Genomic DNA, 18,658 nt, shown 5'->3' with positions numbered 1-18,658 from the left:
CATCTCTGAATACACAGCATGTAAACCTTGAAGTAGATGGGCTAGAGCAACAGAAGACCACACTGGGTCCCACTTCTGTGAGCTAAGTAGGGATGGGTACCGATATCCGGTGGCATTATGGCACCGGTTCTGACATAAACGGTAGTAACCAGACCGAAAAGCAGCGCACATTTCGGTGCTTTTTTTACCCCTGAGATGTCATACACTTTGAATTCTAGCCAATCATTTTACCTTTGCAAGCGTAGTAGGCGGGCCCCGGTACGTACGTTCTTTTAGAGCAGAGCTACAGATTAAAAACGCCCAAGGTGCAAAAGATGCAAACTCAGCAGCCTGCAACAAGTGCTTTAAGGTGATACTGTGCAAAGGAGGTAACACCTCGAATCTGATGAAACACCTGGCGACGCATAGCGTTTTTTCAAAAGCACCGTATTTGATAGCTTGCTGCAAGACCTCACACCAAGCACATCTACTGCGGGTGTGGCAAATCTCCATTAGCGAGTTAGCACGGATTGCTTATCATTTTGCAGAAAAAAAGAGACTGCTAAAAATAAAAACATAAGAGGTTTTTGGAGAAAGTTTGTGTTCTCCATTCTTTAAGCACTGGTTCGAGCACCGTTTAAGCACCGGCACCGTTTCAAAAGTACCGATTTGGCACCGGTATTGGATAAAACCTAAACGATACCCATCCCTAGAGCTAAGAACAGGAAACTGAGGAATACAGTGCACATGGGCTCACCAAAGTTGAACAACAGAGGATGGAAAAAACACAAAAGCATGAATCCATCCTGCCATCCATCAGCAGCTCAGGCTTTTGGTGGAGATGCAATGGGTTGAGAGATATTTTCTTGGCACTCTTTGGGCCCTTTAGTATTAGATGAGCATTTTTAAAACAGCACAGTCTACCCGGGTATTGTTGCTAACCATATACATCCCTTTTTGAACACAGTGTACCCAACTTCTGTAGGATAATGTGCTGTGCTCAGATGGGGTCAGATGATATCAAACTGGACCTCCACAGTCACCAGAATGCAGTCCAATAGAGATCCTTTGGGATGTGGAGAATGGAGCATCACAGATGTGGAGCCAACATTACTGTAAGTGAGAGATGGACCGGTACTTCTATGGCACTTTCCTATTCTAATTTAGCACTAAAAGCTCATTCACCCAAACACACACACGTTTGTGGAACACTTTGTCATTCAGGCACACTCACTGTGTGATTAATGCACAGTTCAGTATCTTGCCCAAGGACACTTCAACATGTAGATTGGAGGAGCTGGGGATGGAACCACCACCCTGTTGATTAGTAGATGAACCTCCTAAGAAAAATTCTCTGCGCAATGCCATCATTTCAACATGGTACAACCCAGTACTAGCAAGGTGTAACGTATGCGTATATGTCCTTTTATTTAAAATGACAAACACTGAGGCAGATTTTAACATTCAATGATCTTTCAAGTGAAATATGATGAACAATTTTTCCCCCACTTAGCAAATTTAATTAGAAAAAATGACGACCCAGAATATGAGGAAGTCTGGAAAGGAGAAAGTAGAGTGGTTTATTCTGTATTCTTAGCTGATATTACCATAAAAGAAATAGTAGCAATTGTAGAAAACTTTAAAAATAAAAAATCTACTGACTGTGATGGTATAGACATGGTTATAATTAAAAAGACTTTAGACTGTATAAGTATTCCTCTTTGCTATATTTTTAATCTCTCGTTACAATCAGGAGTATTCCCTGATCGAATGAAAGTGGCAAAAGTGATACCCTTATATAAATCAGGAGATAAGCATAGTTTTAACAACTATTGGCCAGTGTCTCTTTTGTCACAGTTTTCAAAAGTGCTTGAAAAACTTTTTGCGCAAAGACTTGATAGTTTTATTGAAAAAAATCAACTAATAAATGAAAATCTATTTGGATTTCGTAAAAATAGATCAACGGCATTAGCATTGTTGACTTTCATTGACGATATTTCATCTGCAACCCATAATAATAAATACACCGTTGGGGTATTCGTTGATTTAAAAAAAGCTTTTGACACGTTACTACATTCTATTATGATTTCTAAATTGTATAATTATGGTGTGAGAGGAGTGGCATTGAATTGGTTAAGGAGTTATTTAGAAAATAGGTCGCAATATGTACATTTTCTCGGCAATACCTCTGAAAGATTGAAGATTGTATGTGGCGTTCCTCAAGGTTCTATTTTGGGACCTAAACTTTTTAATTTATATATTAATGATATCTGTGACGTATCAAAAAGGTTAAATTTTATTTTATTTGCAGATGACACAAATTTTTATTGCTCTGGAGAGAATTTGAAAGATTTGGTTGAAATTATGATTTCTGAGATGTTAAGATTAAAAAAATGGTTTGATGTAAATAAATTATCTTTGAATCTGACAAAAACGAAATTCATGATATTTGGCAATCGTGCAAAGGAGGAAGAAGTCATTATGTCTATTAATGGAGAATTGATTGAAAGAGTTACTGAATTTCGCTTTTTGGGTGTAATAGTAGATGAAAATTTGACGTGGAAATCACATATTGAGTATATTAGAAAGAAGATGGTTAAAAACATTTATATTTTGGGAAATGTAAGAGATTTATTAGACTACAAAACAATGCGCATTTTATATTTTTCATTGTTTTTCTCATACTTTAGTTAGTGTGTCGAAGTTTGGGGGAATACATATGAGAATACTATAAAACCTCTAAAATTATTACAGAAGAAAGTGATACGAATGATTCATAACGTTAAATATAGAGAACATACAAATAAATTATTTATAAAATCGAAATAATTAAAATTAGGAGATTTAGTGAAACTACGGACACTAAAAGTAGAAAGCTAAAAGTAATATTTTGCCTTCTAAGTTACAAAGAGTATTTTTAATGTGTTCGGGGGGAGAAGACAGCAGAAGGAAATTTTATTTTAAGCATCAGCTAGCTAGGACTACACAAAGATCAATGAGTCCGACGGTTAGGGGTATACGACTGTGGAACTCTCTTCATCATAATTTAAAGAATTGTATAAATTTACATTGTTTTAAAAAGTGTTACATGTCTAAAACGATAACTCAATATGAAGAATGTGAATGAAATTGGAGTTAATTGAAAAAGGATCCATTATTTTTTTGCCTCATTTATTTTATTTACTTATCTTTTCTCCTTGTTACTATGTGGAGTGGTATATGCTGATTGTAAATTTGTTGTTTGGTTTGAGTTAGGACTGGAAATAAGTGTTAATGTTAGTTTGTTCCTTGATTCTTGGTGCCCACTTGCAATATAAGTTGGATTGTAGATAGGGGGCAGGGTTTAATAAGAATATTTTCTTCTTCCTGCTCCTTTTCACACATGATTGCAGTGCTTTACTGATAGAAAGTGTGGTTGGTTTGCCTGAAAGAACTAACTGTGGAAACTGTTGTACCAAGTGTGAAATAAATAAATAAATGAAATGAAAATGAACAATGGCACACACCTAACATGAGAAACCAGACACGCCTTACTCGAGAGGCAGAAGAGTGGAGCATTTCCAACATACCAGTCAATTCATGAGATCCTATTCACCTCCTGATTATTTCCCTGGGCCTTGGCGGCTGGGTGTGTTTGAGATAGACAACAGCCTCTCAGACCCATCACAACAAAGGTAACCAACCACTTACACACCTCAGGGCCTCAGTGCAGTTTCAATACACTTCATGAACAGATCGCATCAGCACAAAACTGACAGTTGGGAGTGAAAGGAATCCAGGAGGAGGAGTTTCTGTTTTTCTAAAGTTTGTGTGTTTTGGTGTGGCACTGTGTGTTCATCCCTCTGTCTGTGTGTTTGTGTGTGTGTGTCTCGGTGCAGCTGTGTAACCAGCCACGGTGTTGACAATGCCAGTCCAAACACAAACATCATTGGTTTTTAATGATGTGATTATCAAGCAAAACACACAAACATAGACCGAAGAGAAACCCACAGCAGATTTGATTAATGTGGGTAATTAATACATACACGTAATACACTGTTTAAAATTCCGTCTGTTTCTCTGTGTGTCTGTCTGCTGCATTGCATAAACTTGTGCCTGTGCATAAATTAAAATTAGCAAGATGGGTATGAGTGTGCGCGTGCGTACTGTAAGGCACACTCTTTGCAGCATGTGTCTCAGTAGCAGCTGTCCGGAGGCCAGGTGGCTGAACTGCCCTCTTACACCTTCAGCTTTACTGCATGGCCATAAACCAAAGATAACACAAACAGCTCCTAAATCAACAGGCTAGACTGATCAGCACCAACATCAGAGCTGACAGACAGATTCACATCTCATTAGCAGCTCTGCAAAACTCCAAACCAGACAGATTTCTTGAAGTGAATATTTCAGCAATAAGTCTTACGGTTTGACTCCATAATAAAAGCATGCTTCCTGTCCTTTTGTTCAGAGATATACACTGTTTGTTTTCCCTGGATTGTTTTCCAGTGTGAATCCCACTTTGTGGAAGTACAGTCCTATAAGAATAAAGGCTTTTATAGGACTCTGTGCAATTCTGGGCAAAACTAAGAACACCATTATGGCCTCCATAGAAATTTATAGGGTAAGTAGCAGCTCGATGCTGCTAACTGAATGCACTCAATTAATTGCACTCAATTGTGAGACCTCTATAAACCAGAAGTTTTTGGCCATTTGCTGGTGTAAAGCATTTAGATGTGTATTAACATAATGCCACAATGTGCCCAACAGTATATGTCCCAGTAAATTCACCCAAGGTCAGACTGTGCAATGTTCAGAGAAATAGCAAAATCCCAAAGAGCTTCATCTCAGATTCTACAATTCTCAGTTAGCATGTCAAGTTTTAAAGTTCTTGACAGTACAATTAAAAAGAAACTGAAACAGTATGGCTTGGTTTGAAGGATTGCCACGAGAAAGACTCTTCAGCATAACGTAGATTTGCAAAGTTGTATCTGAACAAGCCACAAGACTTCTGAAAAAACATTCAGAAGGCCTGTGATGAGACCAAAGTGAAGATGTTTGGCTATAATGTACGTCACCGTGGTTGGCAAAAACCAAACACAGCATATCAACACAAACAGTTCTTACCAGCTGTCGAGCACGTTGGTGGGGTGAGGATTTTGGCTTGTTTTGCAGCCATAGGACCAGGGGGAACCTTGTTACTTGAGTCAATCATGAACTCCTCTGTATACCAAAGTATTCTAGGGTCAAATGTGAGGCTGTCTGTCCTACAGCTATAGCTTGGAATACACTGGATCAATCAACAGAACATTGATCCCAAGCACAGCAGCAAATCTACAAGAGTCATGATGATGTGTCAGATGTGTCATGTTCACTTGTTTATTCGGGCAGTTTGGTGGAATGTCATTCGTTAAAATTAAGCCTCTCTTCATTCGTGAAACTCATTATTTGTTTTATTAATGCTCAAATGTATAATATTTAGAAAAATCGATATGTCTTTGTATGGTAGAGTTTGGTTAAATAATAAAAAATTGAAGTTCTCCAAACCCTGAAAAGATTTCAAGATGAATGTCAACTTTCTCACTTTTCAGGTAAGAAAAGCTCGCCGTTCTTGGTGCGTTATTGACATTTTCAAATCCTGACTACAGCAATTACTATGAACTTTTAAAAATGTGACCACTTTGAAAAGCTTCTTTGCTTGTTTGGTATTTATTTAAGGTCTCCTTTCAAATTGAAAACCAAACAGCATAACTAACACTTAGTGTAGGCACACCACATTATACAATGTATCACAAATTAAATGCTAAATGTAGCCTAATGCTGCTCTGGCCTTGAGAGCTCAAATGCAATCTGAGAACGAACGGAGTAAACACAAGTCAATCAAGGAAACTGGCAAAAAGAAAGTTTAATGCTGCCTGTTGAAATTATTTATCATCAAATGTGCCTTAAATATGCCATGTACGGTCACTGTGAACCCTATTTATGGTATTTATTCATTATATTTACTGAACAAATGAGACACAGCTGTGTTTCATACTACACGCACTACAAGCTTACTTTTATGGTATGTTAATTTTAATGTTTCAAAGTATTTATTGTCTCTAACTGAACATCAAAAACTGAAAACTTTCCAAAAAGCAACAAGTCCAAAGTGTGACCTTCACTTTTTGTAAACATCTCTAAGTTTTGGGCATCTGACCTCATGTGTATCACTAATTCATTCACAGTGAAGACTTCAGTTTAACATGCATTAGGAGTACTGTTGATTACTAGCAAGCTAGCTGGCGTTGGTTCATAGCACATATTCTCCACAGCCTGGATGCTGCTGTGGTTGTTGATCTCATGTCATTAAAGGTAAGTACTGACAGTGCACTTCATGTAAACTTGGCTACTTATCACTGATGAATACTAATGCACTGAAAATAGCAAGTCTAAGTGGAAGGTGCATGATGAGTCTACAGCCATGTTAGTATGCTGTTAGCATGGAAGCAGGTGTAATGTTCAATATGCTGACAATCTGACTGTTATTGCTTGTTTCACCATGTATACATTTAATACCAGCAGCTAATGGGAATGTCATCATTTATATAAGAATTAACTCATTAAGAAAAGATTAAAAATATTAAAAGTTACCAATTCATCATGCAGTGTATCCAAAGCTCTCAAGACCTTTTACTAACAATGTCATCCTGGTGATGGCTCTACAGAACAAGTTGCAGGATTGCCAGAAAACTATAACTGAGGACCATGAATGTCTAATATTTACTGAGATATACAGAACTGTGCAAAGGTTTTGAGTCAACCCGTATGTCTTTATGCTTTGCTTTCAAGGAGCCAGGCTTTCTTGTATTTTTAAAGTGGCCTTGAGCAGTACTTTTCCAGGATTTTTGAAGGTCTTTGCTTTTTTGAAGGTTTTTTGAAGGTTTTTGAAGGTCTTTGCTTTTTCACTCACCCAGGTCATAAGAATAAGTTACGCCATTTAACACTGACCTATGAATCACTTAAACATAAAGGGGAACCTAACAGATGGTTTGACGGACATAAAATATTATTTTTGCATTTACAAGATGTTTCTGACGGAGTTACTGCTGAAAACTTTGCATATCACAGCATGGTGTGTTTAAAAAAAATCTTAAAAAGTTAAAAAGTATGTCCTTAGGAAAGAATCCAGCAAAGACCTGACACAGAACATGAGACGTGCATCTCGATTTTCAGTTGTTTCGTCTACTGTTTGCTGAAGCCAGTGATGCTGGTTTGTAATATTTGATGAAATTATTAATGCAGGAGGGTACCACGAGATTCAAATCCACCATTGAATACCATCTGGAAACCATCTGATTTACAGCAGCTTCATTTTTCAGACTCACAGTGATCCTAAATACTCTGCAAATACAGTAGAAGCATAACTGGATAGAGAAGCACATAGTGGCAAACTGTTGGTCATAGATTGGCCTCTTTAGAACCCGGACATCGATATTTTTTAAAGTGGCGTGGCATCGTGTTGACAGAGAACAGAACAAAAAGCACCCAACATACAAAGAAGAACTTTGAATATCCTTCACGAAAACTCGAGAACTATTCCTGAAGACTACTAAAGAAATTACAAGGTTGTTTGCATAACAAAGTTCAATTGTATTGTCACATTACAATAAATTGCTGCACCCATTTCCCATTATAGCAAAATTACAAGAACTACGAGGTGATTCGAGAGGTTCTGAATTAGTCTTGACTGAATGAGCCATTATGATGTTTAGAACCACCAATATGATCTAAAACACAGAAATGACTAAATCGAGCAGTGACGCTCACTGTTAGATGTTCACATGACCAGTTCCTGAATCTAAAATGTCTTATAACATTCAAACAGTCTTGTAGCTTGACATATAGGCTTTACTTCAATCCTGGGCAATCACCCAAGTGTGCGTTTTTTGTGTTTACTTTCATTACTCTTGCTTTGGGGGCATACAGTTGCAACTTTCTTTTAGTTTCAAAAAGCATGTCCCAAAACAGAAATAATCAAATTTTATCATGAAGGCATGTTTTAAGACTGAGGGTTATGGTGGGGATTAAGGTAAGTCTCCAGGAAAATAGTGAGAGTCAGTGCAATGCCCTTTGAAGTGATGGAAACACAACTGCATGTGTGCGTGTAAGGAGCAGGCGGGTCAGGTAAGGCTGTGTCTAAACATGCCATGTGCCCTGAAGTCTTGTTTTATCACTGGACATAAAGGGTCAGGCTTAATCTCCCCTCTGATTATTTTCTTCCCTCTGTTCAGCTACAATACATGACCCGTCCTCATCTACCCTGCCCACTTTTCTTTTTATTAACCCTACTCTCAAAAGGGGAAAAAAATAAAATAAATAAATCAGTAAGATATACTGAATTTTCTCCAAACTCTAAGCAGACTTTGAGGCTGTGGGAGTGTTTTTGAGGGGTGGAAACATATCAGCATTACAATCACACACAGCTGTTTGTATTCTGTTTTGGGAGCCACAAAGGAAGGGTTCATGAAAGAGAGAGATTGACAGGAGAGGACAAGCTTTGCCGCAGCTATGGCATCTTATTAAGATATTTATACTACTGATCCTAACGAAGAATCACTATTATATTATATTACACAGTCCTGTGGAACGGGATGTTTTCACAGGACTATGCAGTCCTGTTAAAAACTGAGCTCATCCCGTACTGCTTCCATGGGAATTAAGAGAGTGAGTAGCAGCCAGGCGCTGCTAATCAAATGCACTTGGTTAAGCGATCATCAGCAAGCATGACCAGCTCTATGAAAGCAGAAGTTTTGGCAGTTTGCTGGTCTTCAGGTTTGTGTTACCACAATGCTGCAATCTTTCCATGACTGGACATCCCAGCAAATGAACCCCAAGGTCAGAGCGTGCGATGCTCAGAGAAACAGCAAAAACCCAAGAGCTGCATCTCAGACTCTACAGGCCTCAGTTAACGTGTTAAATGTTAAAGTTCATGACAGTACAATTAGGAAACGACTGAATAACTATGACTTGTTTGGAAAGATTTCCACAAGAAAGTCTCTTCTCTGTAAAAATAACACGACAGGCCAACTTAGGTTTGCAAAGTTTCGCCTGAACAAACAACAAGACCCCTGGAATGATGTCCTCTGGACAAACGAGCCCGGAGAGGAAATGTTTGATCATAATGTACAAAACCAAATCCAGCATCATACCAGCTGTCGAGCACGGTGGTGGAGGGGTGATGATTTGGGCTTGTGTTGCAGCCAGAGGACCTGGGGATACCTTCTCACTGAGTTGACTGTGTATAGCAAAGTATTCTAGAGCAACAGGATTGCACAGAGTCCTGTGAAAAATCTTTCATATGACAATTTATGCCTTATCCAGGAATGTGTGTAATAGACTGGTGACCTGTCCAGGGTGTACCCTGCCTTTTGTCCTGTGCCAGCTGGGATAGGCTCCACTAACCCTGGGACTCTGAAAGGGATAACTGGTTAAGAAAATGGATGTGTATTCCTAATCTGAGAGTGTAACTCCAGTAAGGAGTATTTCCAGTAAGGAAATCAGCAGTAAGATTACCCCATGAAGTCAAATGTTTATATTCTCCCACCCAAAAAGTAAATCAACCAAAATGTTAACTGAAATAATAAAATGAAGAGAAAAAAAAAAGGTGGTATTTGACAGTTTCATCTTTGGCAGAAACATGAAAAGGAGATTGTTCAAAAGCAACCAGCAATTTATATGTCCTGGGCGCTGGAGGAGACTTGAAGGCTTAAAGGTCTGAGATGTGAAATGGCGGTCAATTGATTGTATTCTAGAGAATTATATAGATGGTACCTGTTTCAGAAACCCTCTGTTATATTCCTGTTACAGTGAATAATCACTTAAATATCTAAAAGTTACAACAAAACATTTTAATCTTAGTGATAGTTCTTTTACATAGTGGCTGCTGGATGGGTTAACAGCTGATCAATGTCGCTGAGCTGACTGTACAGTTATATATATATGTGCTGGGGGTAGTTCGGCAAAACAGTGATATTACTGGAAATCACCAGTCCACACAGCTTATCTATTGCTGGCTAGAAACATTGTGAAATACAATTAGCAGATAAATGTATCAGATAATGTGGAGCAAACAAAGTCCTTTCTGAGTAAATATTACAGAACTTCATATGTATGGTTATTTTGTTCCTGTTACAGTAACTGATCAGTACCTATTATGAGTATTGTCGTTACTCAATAAATATCTAAATATGCAAATACGTGCTGGTCTCCCTTCAGAGTTTTTGAAAATTTAATATTAGAGCTGAAATGTTTGCAAAAGCTTCAGTGTCACATAATTCCTGTAGTCTTTAATTTAGAGCTACTTGTTGCTATTGACACTGAAACTAACTTTTTTTTTTTTTGGTGGATAAAAACAAATCAGTTCAAATCCATTTCAGCTGCTCATCTTGTGCAGTCACAATTATGAGACAGATATAATGAGAGGATTTTTAAGCAGTTCTTCATCCATCCGTATAGAAATCCAGGGCTCAGAAGTTGTTTCTAAATTTTCCACATTAGTTTTCAGTCTGAGGCTCGGTCGCCTTCCTGAAGCCAGCTAAATAAAGCATCAGGTGACCGGGACACTGCAGTGAAAAAGAGAGTCTCCTTCCGAGGTCAAACTGTTGCTGTTTGATTGACGGCCAGCTGGAAACCTACTGCTACCTTGAGGGAAAACGCAATGCGTGGATGTTTTGTATTTGTCTGAGAGAGCAAGAGAGAGAGAGAGAGAGAGTGAGAGAGCACGTCTGCTGCTGCGTCTGTTCTCTCTCCCTATCACACACTCTCGGGAGCAGCGCTTTGACGCACCACGCAGAGTTGGATTATAGTATTGCGCGCTGGTCTTTCACGATTTTCTGTCCCTCGCGTTACCCTCACCGCTGACCGGCAGTTGATATATTATCGGGATCAATATCTCTCCGCCACGGTGACCTCTGCTGAGCTTTTCTTTTCTTTTTCTTTTTTTGGGGGGGAGAAAGAAGAGCAGCCGCGGCTTCCTCGCAGGACGCGTGTTGTGAATTACAACCAACAGAGCCTTACCTGGAGAGAGAGTGTGTGTGTGTGTGTGTGTGTGTGTGTATGTGTGTGTGTGTACATGAGAGAGGGTTTCTTTGGATCGGATCAGATCAAGGACCGAGGTGTTTCACTGTCTTTCCTCCGCGGGCACACATTTACATACACAGGCACTGCACTTACCGGGGGGATTTGGGCACCGCATGCCGGGGACATGTGGAAGTTTGCGCCGCTGTAGCGCAGCCAAAGAGCCGCTCTACCGCCTTATCGAGCTCCCCTATTTCTACCCAGGGGGACCCAAGTCCCTGATCACAGTCCTCACGCACTGAAACCCCTCTCAGAGGACCCAAATGTAAATTCAGAACCAGACATTTCTGAAACACGCGTGTGCTAAGGGAGGACAGCGAAAAGGAGGACGGCATCCCGTTGCGTGCAGAGTTTGGTGAGCTCCTTCGGGGGATTTCGGGGCTTTATCTTTTAACGCCCTTCTGTTTTCACGGTGTTTTTGCGGGTCTCATATTGGCCCCCACTTGCCGCAGTGATGGTGGGAGCTCGGTGCCCCGTTGGCCCTCACCGCTCCCCGGTGACTGTGCTGGGGCTGCTGGTGACTGTTCTGGTCCTGTCCAGCGGAGCAGACGGTCAGCCATGCCCGGCCCAGTGCTCCTGCACCGGTACGACAGTGGACTGTCACGGACAAGGACTGCGCAATGTGCCCAGAAACATACCTCGAAACACGGAGAGACTGTAAGTACGGGATTGTATAGATTTGACCTAAAATTTGGAAACATCGCATAAGAAAAGTCACCATAATGTCGTGTTGCCATTTCTTTTATGCTTAAATGATGAAAAATAACGAGACTGAATTTACCTTTTAATGCGGCGATTCTTCTGAAGGGGTGTGAGGAGTTTAAAGAGTTTATGGAGAAAAAAATGTCACACCTTCTGATGTTTTAGCACCCAAATTTTATTCCGATCAGTGGTTAGGAAATGTCATCAACTCATATCATAATTATGATCACACATTATTCCCCCAAAATTTCCTGTCTAATTAATTTGTTTTTAACCGGGAGGCACTGAAAATGTCTCTCTCGAGGACCACATCTTTAACAGCGCAGAGCTTTTTGTCATGTCTAACCTATACTTTCGGCCTTGTTAATGCCGCAGTACGCAGCTGATGTAAATGTTGGCTTGAGGTATAAATGATAAAAACACTAAAGCTCGTTTTGGTGCCTAATACGAGGACACGTCAGTGCTGATCGCGGAGCTGAAGTTGGGGGGCTGCTGTGGTTGTTGGTGGTTTTGAACTGTTGCGTTAGCACAGCCTCCGTAGACCACATCGGTTTGTCAGCAGACCAGCGAGTTAATCAAAAACGGATTTGGACAAGTGGGCTCCAAGTTAAAGAGGCCGCATTTTATCATTAAAAGACCCCTCGAGGAAATTAACACTTGCCGATGTAGTGCAGCAGCCACTGCTCCTCTCAGTTTCTCTGACAGTCAGATGACAACCCTGCGTTGGCTACGGAACAAGAAGTTTCAGCAAAAGCCTCCTACATCAATGAGCGCATCACAAACATTGTCCTTGATGTATTAATTTACCTTTTTTTAATTAATTTTTTAAAATATAATTTTTCTTTCTAGGGACCTGAATGCAAACAACCTCACTAAAATCACGAAGACGGATTTCGCAGGGCTGAGGCATCTGCGAGTGTTGTAAGTGACGTTTATTCGGCGAATTTTATTTTATCCCCTCTTTATCCCCTCCTCTGAAGATGCAAAAAGGAAAACAACAATATTCTCTCCCACATGCACTGTTAAGCAGCACCTTGCATATCCAGAAAACTTTCCAATAGAACATCACAGCACAGAGATTTAACAGTTTCTGGCCGTGCTCGGCAGCAGCAGCAGATTCATCCAGCTCTGGAGCTGCTGCACGCAGGCACTGCATCCAGTGGTGGGAAGCTGCGGTTTCACTGAGCCATCATAAGTGTCTAAACAGAATAGCAGCGGCACCTGTTAATGCTGTCGTGTTAATCTGCCAGTGGAAGTGTCAGGAGGGGGCTTATTTTAACCACCGGGCCCCGGGGCCCATGTGCTGGAGTGATTAACGCGCTGGCGAGGAAGTGATGGAGGGTAAAAAGAGGAAAGAGATAGCGGTCATTAGGTGTAACCGTGGAGGGAGGAATGTAGCTGCTGGAAGGGAGGGAAGGGTGGAAGGAAAGGAAGAGAAGGGGGAGAGAGTCAAGTAAGAACAGGTTTCTTTACCTGGGATGAATCCAGATTAAAGAGTTCCCCTGCACCGTCACTGCCGGGACAGGGATAGCTGCTGTGCGCGCTATTCAGCAGCCGAAATGAATGGAAGGGAATACACATAGTTGGAATTCCTCCAGAGATTATGTCCTTAATTGTGTGTATGTGTGTCTTTATTTGTGTGCTCTAGTTTTCACTTTAGCTATTTCCGGTATGTTCACCCAAAAGCACCATAATTAGTGAGTTTATCGACATTTTTTTCAAGCAAAAACACTGGACTTTAAAAAAAAACCCGTGAGAATAGATTTTTTTTTTAAATTTGAGAAATTTGTGAGAAGAGTCTTTAAAAATATAAGTCGCCCCCCCCCCCCTTTTTTTTCTTATGGGGCTGTATTAAAAAAATAGTGTTGACTCACTGATAAATCAATTAATTAAAAAAAGAAGAGCTCAGTGGAGATGGCCCATAAAAGCCTGTGTGTTTTTGCTTGGCTTCGTCAGCACACTAATCTTAGTGGAGTTGTGCTGGTGTAAGTGAAGGAGTAGTCAGAGCTATGCGGTTAGATAGAGAGTAAATTGGATGATAGATGAGTCGCTGTCCAACTGATGGGCCAGTTTTAAAGTCAATTCTGGGACTCTATCGACCCGCTGCTGATTGTCTCCCCTCTTTCTTGCTTTTTTTAAACCTTCTATCACTTTCCATCTCCACCAATCTGCTTTTCTCCTTTTTTCACACCCAGTGCTGCCTGATCCTTCTCTATTTCTCCCTCTCTCTCCTCTCCAGTGTCAATCTCCTGTGCCCTATCCTACTCCGTCTTTCTCTTCTCTCTCTTATCGCTGGCCCCATCCAGCCATCTTTCTCCTTTTTTTTGGCCTCTTATGGTTTCATCACACAAATCACTCTGTCAGCTCTCACGCTCTGTGTCTCTCTATCACTCTCCTTCCCCCCTCTCATGTCGTTCCTTTTTTTATTGTCCAATTCACATAGTCTCACACTCTCTTGGTGTTTCTCTCTCAGGCAGTTAATGGAGAACAAAATCACCACAATCGAGAGAGGAGCCTTCCAGGACCTGAAGGAGCTGGAGAGACTGTGAGTAATGATGTGTTGACGCCATTGTGTTAATTTAATTCTGTATAAAATCAGTTTGCCCAGCCTTAAAAATTCCAAGAACGCGCATGCCCGTCGATTCATTTGCATATCTGGATGCACAGATCAACAAGTGTCATATAAAATCTCTTTTCAGTTATTGGGCGGCCACAAGCTGCATTATTTGTCTTTGTTAGAAGTTCTCCAAGTCTGTAGAGCTTTACAAAAAAAACATTCCCTTATTCTGTGCTTTGGTGACTCTCAAGGACACTGTTTAAATATCCTAACCCACTGCTTACTAACAGCATTAACAGTCCTTAGTGCAAGAGGGGTTTTGAAAAAGCCCTTTAAAGAAAAAATTATTTGGTTTGCCTTTGTCCAATGAGCTCTGAATACTTAGTGACCTTCTAGGACTGCATGTTTCAGTTGAAAGTGGGAAGAATAATGTCAGCAGATTATGTTATATACTAGCCAGTGGATTATGAATCATCACCGGAACTTATGGATTTCTTTATCATTTATTTATTTATATATTAACTTGAGTTGCAGCAATACCAGAAATCAAGGACAGGCTGACTTTAGCTATCAAAGCTTTCAGTGAAAATACCTGATGTGACAGCAGTGAAGACAAACTATTTCCCCAAGTTTTTAACATGATCATCCTGCAGTCATCTAGGACAGCCCAGAATCATACCAAAAAGGCTATAATGTATCCAACCTAATTAGTGACCCCTCCTGCTCCGTGTGAATGCATGCATCACGTTTTGCCACTTTTATGTCAGTTACCCCAACTTGGCCTCCTGCAAATCTGTTCATGTGGCAAATGTTGAGTCTGAGTGCCATGGAAGTGAATGAAGAACAGTCAGAAGTTTTTACAATGCCAACCTGGTATCACAAGTCAGCATCCAGACAACATAAGGCCTTCATAACATAATTAAATGTTGGTAGTTTATGTGTGTGAGAGAGAAGCAGAAAGAAGGGACAAGTAGCCTCGCTGACCAGTGATATGCCCACTGAGTTTTGTGTACTGTCATATATACGTGTACATGTATGTATGTTTGTGTGTGTGTGATTGTTCAAGTGATGTGGTCTGAGTGACAGCACATGACACATGGGAATGCAGTGGACTGACTGAGTGTGAGTCTTAGTGACAAGCTTTAATTAAAGCCACTGCGCACACACACACACACACACACACACACACACACACACACACACACACACACACACACACACACACACACACATTTACAAAAACAGACATATTGGCATATGCAGAGAGATATCCACCTGGACACACACACACACACACACACATACACAGACTAAAAAATAAAAATAAAGCAGTTCATCTTTTTTTATGGCTCTTGTGGGTAAATTTGTCACAAGTCAGTGGGATGAAAGTGATAAAATGTGACTTTTTTGGATGCTTTGGTTTTGACCCTGTCATGCCTGGTTTTTCTTTGCTCTCTGCTGCACTATAGCTGCTCTTTGTTGACAGAGAGAGAGAGAGAAGCTCTGTAGACCGCTATAAGGAATCTGCTAGTGTTTCTCATGCAACCAGCACTGGGCTCTGTCCAGCTAAGCGGTTCTGGGAATTCCTACTCAGAGTTGGTGACAAAAAGGGCAAAATTTAACTACATATGGTCTGGATTTAAAAGTAAACTTTGATAATGATTACCCTCCCTCCAAAGAGATGGTGCAAGCTAGTAAATACCCTCTTTCATGCACTCATATAAGCAACACAGCCTTGAACATAGATTGTAGTGTGGTAACAGCAACAGCTGATAAAGTCTTAGATATCTAATGTGAAATCATGCACGATATGGCTGTCTCTCCTTTTCTGTCTTGTCTCTGACAACAGCAAACTTTCTGACACAACATGGCTGTCTTCTGTTGTCCTTGCAAGTTTTCCTCTGTAATTCAGCTTCTTTTGCGTGGCATGTTCACAAACACAAAGATGGAGTCAGTCATCAATGCCCCCCAACAGCTATCATACAAAGGCGCGTCTCTGGAGTCTGGAGTCTGAGGGCTCATTTCAAAGCCCTCCGTCCTCTTGGGGGCTGGAGGGGGCCTGCTGGGCACCACAGCCCAGAGGAGAGGGCCCTAAGCTTGGCTGACAGATCCACACTGACTGCCCCCCATGGGGGCAGAAAACGGTTCCCCTTCACATCTTTTTTTTTTTTTTTTTTTTTTTTTTTTGCGACAGGCCCCGAAGGGCCGGGCAGGGCTGGGTCAGGTGTAGGGCAGTAGCCTTGGGGGTACGGAGGAGGGGCATGTGGTTGAAGGAGGTGTGGAGGAGATAGGCATGTCACAACACAACTGTGCACATATCCAAACACATGAATGTGTTTGGATACACTCGTGCATGCGCATTCACTTACGCAAGGCTGCTCTGTCAGTACTGGTTTTATCTTGATTTGGAGGACCCCCCCCCAAACCCACTCGCGCCGTTTTCATTCATTCTTTAACCTCTCCTCACGTTTTTGCTCCTTACGCACCCATCTGGCTCTCTCTCTCTCTATTGTCCTGTGCATATAGGAATGCTATACATTCTTTACTCTCACCCTGTGGGTGTAGAATAGTTAAGTGAGGAGTTCCCGATCCTCTTATCCTTCACTTACTTGACTGTTTTACAGCCCCTGTTCAATTCAAAGTGTGTGAGAATGAAGGAGATAACAGCCTCACACATGCAGGGAGAATGAAAGCGATATTGCAGGTACCGAGACAGTAATTTCAGAGAAAATCAGTCGGCTAAATCCTTCGATAATTAGCCTGCAACTGACTGATCACATTATTTAAAGATAATTTTTACCGAGATGAGTAATCGCACAGCTGATTACAGTGGTGAGATGCGTCTATCAACAGCAATTACAAAGTAGATAATGAAGCCTCAAATCAAGTGATCGTGCTGTAATATGTTGACAATATGAACAGCAGAAGATAATTGTAACAGTGATCCCAGATAGCGGGGGTATGGATTTCAAAGAAAAGCTCTGGATTAGTGCGAAATGATTAGCTCTAAAGCCTGTGAGTGATAAAATTGTTCCCGCTGATCATTTCAAGGCAAAGTTTAAATTTTTTTCTCCATTTTTACTGAGCAGTAGAGCTTGAAATTATCTGCGCTGTGAAGACACAAAGCCATTTTCACCACAGCAGTTCTGTCTAAAAAGCCATTCGAGATCAATTTTTCCGAGTCTCTGCTGCTCCCAACATTTGTTATGTTTGTTGGTACACACCAGTTCGCGGAAAGTTTAGAGGAAAAGCTGCCCGGCGCTGCTGAATACGAATGATTTTAACCTGATAGCAAAGGAATTTAGTGTTTAGGAGATAAGACTGAATTTCTGCATTTCTGTGTTTTAAGGCAAGAGATGGTATCTTTCATTAGTGTTTAAATAACAGATCAGATTAGAGAGTGTAAATCTCTGGTGGGTGATAGATATTGGCTCGCTTTGGATGCACAAGCTGTGAACCGAAAACATGAACTGTTGAACCGCATTCACACCCATTCACACACACACACTGGTCGGTTTGAAGTGGTTTTTGGAGTGGAGACAGTTTCTTAGGTTCATGGAAATGTCTGCAGTGTTTTGGGTTATAACTGTGGTGCGTGTGTTTGTGTGTGTGATAGACTGACTGTTAGTTCAGCATGTGTATTATGGCTGCAGCAGCATTGGTGGAGTAATAATTGGTTTCTGAGGCGGTTTGTTATTTTCAGTCTGCAAGGCTGTACTACTGCGCATCAACATGGGTCTGAGGTGTTAGGGTTGCGTGTGCGTGTCAGACTTTTATGTTTGTGCGAGTATTCATGTGTGTATGTACAGAGATTTGGCACACTGTGCATGTTTGCGAGTGTGTGTTTACTGTGCGGTTTCTGGGCTTCTAGCATCTGTTTATGACTGCAGGGATTATCACCATGCTGCAGTGTGACATTAGCTCGGCGGAGTGACTCTCACACCTCGGACTACTGGCTACTCCGTCTTCATTCTCTTCCAGCCAGACTTTGACTAATGAGACATGGCTGTGGAAGCACTCTGAGGCTGTTTGTGCACCCTCACACACTGTGATATAAAAGATAGAGATACGTTCTTTCAGATGTAGAAGGAAAAAGGCTCAACAGTGGGTGGTAATTGCAGACTAGTTTAGCCTATAAATGTGTGGCATGTGGAACTGGTTCGTGCTACATATTTGTCTTTATATACAAAAACATCAAATAAACTAAATCACTACATGACTGGAGAGATTTCATTGTTTGATTCAGAAGTTTATGTTCAAGCAAATTTTTTTGCAGAACTTTAAAAGTGAAGTGACAATTAGCAGCCGAGCCAAGCTCAGTGGTGA

At 40.9% G+C, this 18,658-nt stretch overlaps 1 protein-coding gene across 5 annotated transcripts in view; it reads left to right on the top strand.

Annotated features, from left to right (window-relative positions):
* Nucleotides 1–10,735: 10,735 nt before the first annotated feature.
* Nucleotides 10,736–18,658, top strand: part of slit2 (slit homolog 2 (Drosophila)) — a 101,312-nt gene continuing 93,389 nt past the window's right edge. For 3 of the 5 annotated variants that reach the window (XM_084931332.1, XM_084931330.1, XM_084931331.1), the window contains exons 1-3: nt 10,737–11,730; nt 12,625–12,696; nt 14,249–14,320. In XM_084931332.1, coding sequence (XP_084787458.1) covers nt 11,528–11,730; nt 12,625–12,696; nt 14,249–14,320 — 347 coding nt within the window. In that variant the 5' untranslated portion in view covers nt 10,737–11,527. Of the gene's footprint in view, nt 11,731–12,624; nt 12,697–14,248; nt 14,321–18,658 lie in introns of all 5 variants that reach the window. The other 2 variants (XM_084931329.1, XM_084931334.1) reach the window with 1 other exon arrangement.

Source organism: Perissodus microlepis, chromosome 6 (assembly GCF_051167445.1).
Source record: "Perissodus microlepis isolate ML-2025 ecotype Zambia chromosome 6, ASM5116744v1, whole genome shotgun sequence".
NCBI classification, from domain to species: Eukaryota; Metazoa; Chordata; class Actinopteri; order Cichliformes; family Cichlidae; genus Perissodus; species Perissodus microlepis.
The sequence above is the reverse complement of the archived record's forward strand: the minus strand, read 5'-3'. Positions and strand labels throughout refer to the sequence as shown.